The sequence below is a fragment of the Hyalella azteca genome, unplaced genomic scaffold, assembly GCF_000764305.2.
Source record: "Hyalella azteca isolate HAZT.00-mixed unplaced genomic scaffold, Hazt_2.0.2 contig385, whole genome shotgun sequence".
NCBI classification, from domain to species: Eukaryota; Metazoa; Arthropoda; class Malacostraca; order Amphipoda; family Hyalellidae; genus Hyalella; species Hyalella azteca.
Window position 1 is genome coordinate 399,479 of NW_025930738.1, and position 9,369 is coordinate 408,847.

A 9,369-nucleotide genomic window follows, 5' to 3' on the forward strand; every position below is an offset into this window, starting at 1 on the left:
GAATTTATACAAGGCATAAAATAAAAATATAGTACAATAAATTGAGGTAAGTTGGAGTTGCGGCTATGTTTTTGATCGAATTTACAAAATTAGGTTTTAGTGCAATGGTTACCAACATACGCATTACGGTCTGGGTCTGAAGCCTTCAAAGTCTTAACCTAAAAAGGAGTTAATCTCAGTCCTTACGCCGTAAACTGTCGATCAAACTATACGATTTACTGGACCTTTGCTTCTGTTTAATGTAACCTGTTTTTAGCATGCACCGACATTGCGAACACCTATGTAATGTTCTCCAGTATCAAAACATTCCCATCGAACCGAGATTACTCGCCGTTTTTCATAACAACAGGCCAAATTCACCTAAAATCTGCTCTATGTACATTTTTTCGATTTTATTAAATTCGAAGATCATGAATGAGAAAAAAGAGAGTGAATTTCCTCGTGCTGGCACGAGGGATACACGAGGCTGCAGTCGGCGCCGAGGCGACCCTCTCTGCCGGCGCGCTGCAGCGCCGCGGCCTCGACGCCAGCGCCTGCGCTGAGCGCGTCACTCAGCACATTCCTGCCATGTTCACAGTGCAATCAGAAAAATAAACGGGTCATATAGTCTAAATAGTGATACACTTTTTACCCAGGGCATGAGCAGAGGGCTTACGTACACTGAGAAGCTATTTTTACGTGTCGCTGGTACGTTAAACTGGGTGATGATACGTGGGAAAAATTGCATCGCTATTCGGATGAAGTCACTTATTTCTCAAAGTGTTGGGGTCTTAAAGATCGTTCTCTTGCTTTACGATTAGTTTTGGTTCATTGATGCGCAACAACATAATGATTCAAGAATGACAAGAAGGCTGAAATTATTCTTTGATACACCATATGCTTGATGTCATCAAATAAGCTAAATGAAACGAATTGAACTAAGAATAGAAATAAAAATAATGTACTGAATTTTAAATATACTAAAAACTAATATATACGAATACACTAATAAACTACAGAGTTCATAATAATTTAGTGCAATTCTTCAACCAACTTTGAGTATTAGTGCAAATGTAAAATATTTTACACGTTCAATGTCAACATATGATTGCCACACAATTATTTATTAAACTGTTGCATAGTGGCAGTTTAATTTAAATGCAGCGCTGACGTGGTGAGAGCGGCCACGAGGCGGCCGTGCCGCTGCCCGCCCCTGACGAGCGCCGAGTTGACGTCGCAAGTCAGGCGCTCGGCACACCCCGGCGCTGCCGACGCGTCCTAACGTAAAATAAAGCACATAAATACAAAAAGGAATACAATGTTTGTACGACAACTGTTCTTCTCTAAATCTTAGTCTAACAAGACAAGGCTTATCTCTTTTTAGCGCCGCTCAGCAAGTGTAATAACGAGAAGAAAAAGATGTGAATCGTGCAAATAAAAAATTGATTAAAAACAAAGATTTTCGATAGTCCAGGATATTGGATCGTTGTGATCGCGAATGGATTAATATTCCATAAAGGATGCGTTGGATGTGCACATTTGTGGAGCATGTTTTCCAGATTTGACTGCTGAAGTGAAATTCCGCGAATTTAGCCATGAAATTAAATACATTTTGAACACAGAACCAAACAATTAAGGGAAAAGCCTCGAACACAAGCAAATAAATAACAAATAAAAACCAAACAATATACTGTCACATACAAGTGCTGTAGCTGACTTCAGTAAACCCAAGATTCAAAACTCAGCATGCAGACGCTCCCATTATACTTTTCAACACACAAAAATGTTCTAAACGGTGAAGAATTGGGATTATTCTCTTCACCCAGGAGTAATGGGTGAATTAATTTTGACTGATGAAAAGACGGTACCATCCTCATTCTTCTAAAGTAGAGTTTGTTCATAGGAAGACAGTAATTTTCCTTCCTCTACTGATTACCAGGATTTGAGGAAGTTTGTGCAGCAAGTCCTGCGTCAGGAACGTCAGGCCGCCTTCTCCTGCAGGAGAGAACGTCTCCTCCGACGACGCCTGCCTCCTCCTCCTCCTCCCGACCTCGGGGGTCGTCGTGGAGAGGTCGTCAATTGAGTCCTGCAGAGCAATGATGGTGATAATGAATTGCATGTCCAGTGTATTAAACTAGCTGGTTGCCAGCTCATATTATTTAAGAAGAAACAAATTATTTCATTGAATCCATTTAAAAATAAGGCTAATCAAGTGTAAATGTTTTTTAATTAAAATTAAATATGTCTCGTATAAGTACATTAGCATTTACGAGTGAATTAAAATTTATGACAGTAAATTAGCAATATGAGATGTTTGTATTTCAATCGTGCATGGCTGGAAAACCCAGATCTTTCCGCCCTGCGTCGTCTCCTCACCCTGAGAATATTGATGAACAACAACAATCCGAATAAGGCCAAATTAAGCTGAATTGCAATCAACCGTCTTTCTGCAAAAGATTATAAATTTTATCCTAGCAAATAAAAAATACACTTCTGCTTGTGGATTGAAAAAAACGAGAGCTTAAGCTAACAAATTAAAGCAACACATTGATCCAATAATGAAACCGTTTTTTAAATGCCAAACGTTATTACAGAAATTAGCATTAGCAACGAACAATTATCATCAACGCAATTTGGTAGCTTGAATGATATTGTGTTGCAACTCATCCCACAAGTAACGGCCTAATTAAAATTAAGTAAAAAATTGGTTGCAATTGCAAGTAGTGTAGAAGTATAACTTTATTCAATGTGAGATTATTGAAACCATAATCATCATGATCACTATTATCATAATCAGGTACTGGAAAAGATATTAGTTACTAAACTCAGCAATCGTTTAGAAAAATATGTGGTAAAAAATTCTAATTAACTTATGTTAAACGTAATTATTTCATTGAAACTAAACATCTCTCTCGACACCAATCAAACTCACCCGTTATAACCGTAACTTCGAGCATCCAGTTCCATTTCAATCTCTGGTCTTAACTGGACAAAAACATTTATTAACTGACATAAGATAGCAGGTACAATATCATTCGGCGATATCACCTAGAGAGCAGAAGCGCGGGTTTTGTTCTCTTTAACACAAGCGCCATGCAACTGACCGACCATGCAACCGAGGACTGTACGAACGCTCGCCCGACGACCAATTGTTGACTTTTATTCCCGCTATGAGCCATGTTTAAATATTCATTTTGAGACTACAATACTCTAGATCAATGCTGTTCTCTGTCGGGACTTGAATTAGGATGCACAGTAATGATTGGTTTAGTAGCAAGACTTATTACATTGATGCCGCGGTTAACAAAGCAAATAACCGCGTAAGTTGACTATCAACATAGATGAATCACTTAACGTAACTATTTAACTCAATATTTACCGGATCTTATAATATTTCTGTCGATAGATGCTTTTTTCAATAATGTTCGTGTTCTATTTTCGTTCCGCACAGATAGGCTATGTGCTTAGTCTAATCACGGACCATTTAAATCTATCAACTCTTGTAACGGGCTTAAAACAACAGCTAAATTTATTGAGCACTTTACACTCCAGTAATTCAGAATTTTCTATGCTGGCACGCCTCTGTTCGTGATCAGAAATGTTTGCGAGTTGCCTTACCTAATAGAATCAGTTAAAGACCGTTGCCTGCGTAAGCAGTTAAAATTTTTCATTTGTTTTCGTTCTTATTATATGATTTTTTTCTCCGTGGCTCTCTGCCAAATGTCACGTGCCAAACTTCGGCAATTGAACAAACGGAACAATACAAAATAATTGCGATTTCAAGTCGACATTGAGATTTTCTTCGCAATTTTTGGTTGCCCTAAATGAAATGAGAGATTACACGGCACGGGATGAGTAAATTTATTGGAAAACAAATTAGTTGAACCTTAAGACTATATTAATTCGATTGCATATGTAATAAAATTAATACCCTTTTGACTGCCTTTATCTCATAGCAGTATTAAAATTGCTGAACTATATTTAGCGTAAAAATTTTGTCAAACTGTTAATGATCAAATATTCAACACGACCACATTTATTCATTAATCGGGAGTTAAGCTTCTGATCAGCTGGTCCACGAATGTGAAAACGATGGGTTTTGACGTTAGGTTATGAAAGATAAAACATCCTGTGCAAACAAATTAAGCTCATTTTCTTTCACGAATATCTACAGATGGAAATCTAGTTACCACAAGGAAATGCCTCAGCTACTTGTCTTATCTTGAGCTCCCAAGAAATAAAACTGATGTTGCTTAGCCCGAGGCGGCGACTACATCGCTCTTGAGCGAAATTAGTCATTAATCCATCGTTAAAAATCTTGTTACGTCTTTAAACTGACGCACTCGATCGCTTCTGGTAGCGGTTCATGGCAGAAATCAGTACGGACTCAATAACGGACGAACATCTTATTTGTAAGTCTACACGAGATGCAGTTTTCCTTTAAAATTCTTGATAAAAGCAGCTTGCAATTCAAGTCATGACGAAGGGAATAAAGATGAATAGAAAGTGTCGGGGAATGCAGTTAAGTGGCAACAAGCTTGGGATTTATTTTTACTTTGACACCTTATACTTTTTTACCCCTTAAACCTTTTTCAGACGTCTTTTTGTGTTGCTGACCTCATCAGGATATAGATGTGCTTCTTAACACGCTTGTGTCCCATCTGTATGTCAATATGAACATTATATGTATTCAAATATGACAATTCCTGATAACATGCATCAAATAAAAATTATTACTAAGCAGTCAGCACCACGATAAAATTTCTTATTAATGATTTTGATTTTCTTCTGAATTGAGATCAATCTCGTGACGTTTGCAATGTGCATATCACGCTTAATCATTTAATTATGAACTGCCTTATGTAGAGTTCAATTGTTATCTCATTTTAATCATTTATAGCTGTTGATGACAATTTTTAAAGGAGTTTGAAAATAATATTGTAACCTTTTTAGAAATTATTTATTTGAGAAAAGTTTACAATCAAATCTCTACTTCAATTTTTGTACTTTCAATAAATTTATCCTAGAACATCATTAGCTGCATAGAATTATAATTTAGGGAACCAAGTATAATTCATGATTTTTTAAAAGTATTTTTGGAAAGTAATATTGGATAAATTTTTCTGTCAACAGAAAACTGATTTACATAATTTTTTGATTAAAACTTTATTTTGTGCAAATCATTTAGCTACTCAGCGTTTCTTCTGCTCTCTGATCATCTTACTATTAATTTTCAATTAATTGGATTAAAACTAATGTTTCTTTAGCAATTTATCGACTGAGCAAACCATAGTCCAGACTTCCTCGTTCTTGCTAAAATTTCATGTGAATTTGCGATTTCGATTGTGAATTGCTATCACTTTCATAATTCTTTAATAACTTTGTACCAAATACATTAATTACTCTATACCAAATACAGAGCCGCTCTGCACAATTAAAGCCTAATTGTGATGTAATAAATGTATATAAATAATAATAAGAAGCCCTTTACAATACGATGGCCTTTTAACAATGTGCAGATGAGTCGTTAAGCAATCTTTTGAGCTTGAGGATTTTATCGCAATTTTCATTACCAACCGTATTTTAATAATCTTATAATAGACAGTCAGGCAATAAATTCAAATTCTTGGTCGTCTCAGAGTGTACAATCACCTAGCGATGCTGAAAATTTCTCGATTAAATAATTTTTTTTAGTTCACACAGTATTTGCATGAAGACTTGAAGAAAATCCCAATCTTGGAAAAGACCCGACGTACCAACTATATCTTGATGAGAATATCCTTTAATATCTTAAAAGCACTTAATGAGTTGCCGTCCAAGCATCCAAAAGTTTCAAGTCTCGGGGCACCGCCTGTAGAGGAGCTCGCAGGACGCGCCGTGCCGTCCGGCGTCTGCTGCCTCCTGCGTCGCCTGCAGCAGCGACGGAGCGTCGCGCAGCACGGCAGCACCGACGACCTGATGGTGGGCATTCTTTTGAACATATCATTTCAAAACATATCATTTCATGACATGTCATTTCAAAACATATCATTTCATAACATATCACTACATAACATATCATTTCATGACAGATCATTTCATAACATATCAGTTCATAATATATCATTTCGTAACACATCATTTCATAACATACCATTTCATAACATATATTTTCGTAGCATATCATTTCATAACATAAAATTTCCCAACATTTCATTTCATAACATATAATTTCATAACAAGTCATTTCATTACATATCATATCACTCTGTTATCAGCATAACTTTCATCAGCTTGTAAGTACAACTTCAAAATGCGTGGAGACATATGTTACAGTTCTAATAGTCACTTTTGAATACTAAAATGACCATTGAATTTTTTTATGGCGCATTATGAGAAGCTGGTTGAACTTCTTAGTAATGATTTTGAAATTAGTTTAGATAATTTTTGTATTTTTTACATTATGTAAGAAGCTATATTGGAAATTTACCAGATTGAACCATGCATTTGAGAAGGATATAATCGCAAAAGAAAAGAAAAATGTCAATAAAATCTAAGAATGTTTGTACGAATGAACAAATAATTTTATTATTATATTATTATTATAATCATTATTAATTATTATTATTATCATTATTATTATCATTATTATTATCATTATTATTATCATTATTATTATTATTATTAGTTTAAGACCTGAACAGACAGTTTGGCTAGGATATTGGCAGTGACGTCGCCGGAGCCGGCGAGCTGCCGTGCGGTGCGGCATGCGACCTGTGGCAGACACGACGTCTCGACCTCACCGTCGTGCACCTCCATCACTGCGTCCTGCCGTGTGAGACACACGGTGATATGAGAGTGCAACCACTGAGCATAGGCACGACTGTCACGTACATCTCTGTCTGCGTCATTCATGTGCGTGACACAAGCACGTGATTAAATACAACTTAAAGTTAATATTTGACAACAATACATGAGCAACGAAACCATCGAACATCAAATTTTCTTCTTAGAATTATCGGGTAAACAGTGAGCAGTGATATTTTTCTGTTATATATTGATGGTCTCCCATCAATAAAAAAGTAGAACTAAAACAAAACTAGAAAATTAGGCCAAATTCATGACATAACTCAACTACCAGCCTCAACATTTACCATTTTCTAGCAAGGCTCGACGCAGGATGAGCCGGATGACTCATCTTAGTTTTACTGTAAAGTAAATAGGTGTTAACGGCTTTAATTTCAGCCACGTAGGCACGCACCAGCAGCGGCGTGACCGCCAGCAGCGCCTCCTGCAGGGGCGACGCATCAGGTGCCCTCAGGGAGCGCCTCCCCCTGCGGCCGGTGGCAGGCGCTGCCGTGGAGCTGCCACTCACGTTCGCTATTATGTCCTATGCGAGATCAGGCGACGTCTGGTTAATGCTTTGATCAGTCATTTAATTATTATTAATAGAATGTCATCAGGTGTCGTCTGGTTAATGTTTTGACATGCAAATCGTTTAATTATTATTTCAGTTAAACAAGTCTTTCAATTCAATCAAATTTGTGATCTCAAGTTTTATGCTATTCCTTTGGTGTATGTATTTGAATTTCTGTGTCATTCAGCGTTATGTTTACAATAAATCATCTATATGTATCGATCACTTATTTGATCAATATTTAAAGGTCATTTTGCGTATAGAAAAATTCCTGAATCAGAGCTCACAATAAATGACAAACAAGACAATTTAGACACTGTAGGTCGTTTTTGGGTCTTGATTCTATTTGTATATGTAAGCGTAGGAATTAAAGGTGTTTGATAAATAAATAGAATAAAATTTGTGTATTAGCATGTTTTCAGTTATCATGCGTTTCGTGGAAATGTTTTATATCGTGTTTTTCTATTTCTATTATATTTGAATAAGAACAGAGCTGTTCATATTTCAATAACGATGCGTAATTTTTAAATATCGGACATTAACTCGCTAACTGCAATGCAAATCGAATCGTTCCTACTATTACTACCAAGCGATGTGATCAGACTTATCAAAGCGCGGCGGTAGAAATTTACTTTCCACATTTTGAGGTTGAATAAAATAAAATTCAGATGATTAATTTGCATTTTTAGTAATATAATGTTTAGAATTCGCTTATAAATCATATCCTATAACGCAATAATAAATGGAATGCATTTTTATTTTATCACAATTTTTGTGTGAATTTTGCATAAAACAAGAAGCAAGTTAATTGAAGCTCACCACTCACCCTCAAGAGTTCAATGAGTCCCAGCATACCGAAGAGCGCAAGAGCTGTGGTGCAATCAAACCTGCTGAATGGGAAGATTTTGAAACAAAATAATTCGTTCAATATGAGTAAAATTTTGTTATGTTATAAGGATAAAATTATGAGTAAATTCAAGGGAACTAAGAATGAGGAAAGAAATTTCTGTTTAGCCTATGTTGAAAAATCCAGCATCCTTATGTTCAGCAAAATAAACCGATAATTACAAATGCCTCATTTATATTGCAGCAACGTGCGAAACTTTTAAGCATCTGTTTTTCAATTAATATTACAATATTCATCTGTTATCGTATTTGCACTACATCTACTTCATATTTAATTGTGCAAAGTTTAACACAGATAATAGTAAATCTCACTGGTTGTACGCGTAGCTTGAAGATCTTGATTCAAGGGCAATTCTATCCATGGCGCCGGTGGGGTGATTTGGCCAAAGAAAAGATTAAATTTCCTACAGAACAATAATTCCTCTAAAAATATTATAAACTTTTCCACCACAAACTTGATTCATGAATCTGATCTAAAGTCGCTTTTAATTAGGGCTTCTGCTGAACAAGAATGCGTACGAGCCAAACTAGAATTTATTTTTTCGGTGTTAGCGAATTTATGGAACCAAATCTTTAATTGTGAGTAATTGTATTCTACGCACGAGTATCAATTGTTTTTATGCACGACTTTGGGTTTCATCCTTTTTTGGGTCATAAAATTTTCTTTCCGCTTAAGTAGTGGTTGATCAGCCAAAATGATTAATGAAATTACAAATTTTCATTTCCGTCTTGAATTGACTGAAGCACAGAAGGAGCTTCTGCCTCATCTCTGGGCGGCACTGAGCGCTCGACTGCGATACGAATATTTCGCACCCCGCATCAGCATCTGATTCTACCTGAATAAGCATGCTCTGAGATTTTAACAAATAATGTTACTTTATTTGTCTTGTGTGTTGAAATTTGTATGCTGTGTTCATGCATGCCATCACACACCATGCATCCACGCAGGCTCCACTTAATCCATCTAGTGAATATGAGAGATTAGCGCTCATATACGGTGCTTCAAAAACACACGAAAACTGTGTGTTAGACTTATGTTCAAACACGATAAAAGTATTTGCTTAAATTGTTATATTATTTCTGTGATA

The 9,369-nt window shown here is 36.1% G+C and overlaps 2 protein-coding genes across 2 annotated transcripts; both read right to left on the reverse strand.

Moving 5' to 3' along the window:
* Nucleotides 1–235: 235 nt before the first annotated feature.
* Nucleotides 236–3,064, reverse strand: LOC125177619. The gene is made up of 5 exons (XM_047879674.1): nt 2,912–3,064; nt 2,356–2,426; nt 1,916–2,065; nt 1,151–1,257; nt 236–562 (listed from the first exon to the last, which is right to left on the reverse strand). The coding sequence occupies exons 1-5, from the start codon at nt 2,934–2,936 to the stop codon at nt 409–411; spliced, it is 507 nt and encodes a 168-aa protein (XP_047735630.1). The 5' UTR covers nt 2,937–3,064; the 3' UTR covers nt 236–408.
* A 2,747-nt stretch (nt 3,065–5,811) lies between these two features.
* LOC125177608 lies at nt 5,812–9,049 on the reverse strand. Its single transcript, XM_047879646.1, has 5 exons — nt 8,594–9,049; nt 8,202–8,265; nt 7,220–7,348; nt 6,655–6,786; nt 5,812–5,934 (listed from the first exon to the last, which is right to left on the reverse strand). The coding sequence occupies exons 1-5, from the start codon at nt 8,641–8,643 to the stop codon at nt 5,812–5,814; spliced, it is 498 nt and encodes a 165-aa protein (XP_047735602.1). The 5' UTR covers nt 8,644–9,049.
* Nucleotides 9,050–9,369: the final 320 nt, after the last annotated feature.

Coding starts and splice junctions, on each gene's coding strand:
- LOC125177619 (XM_047879674.1), bottom strand. CDS start 2,936: ATGCTCGAAGTTACGGTTATAACGG. Junction 1,258..1,915: donor ACAAACTTCCTCAAATCCTG/GTAATCAGTAGA, acceptor ATTTTACGTTAG/GACGCGTCGGCAGCGCCGGG. Junction 563..1,150: donor CTCGTGGCCGCTCTCACCAC/GTCAGCGCTGCA, acceptor TGAACATGGCAG/GAATGTGCTGAGTGACGCGC.
- LOC125177608 (XM_047879646.1), bottom strand. CDS start 8,643: ATGGATAGAATTGCCCTTGAATCAAGATCTTCAAGCTACGCGTACAAC. Junction 7,349..8,201: donor GACTCATTGAACTCTTGAGG/GTGAGTGGTGAG, acceptor GATCTCGCATAG/GACATAATAGCGAACGTGAG. Junction 5,935..6,654: donor TAGCCAAACTGTCTGTTCAG/GTCTTAAACTAA, acceptor GCCCACCATCAG/GTCGTCGGTGCTGCCGTGCT.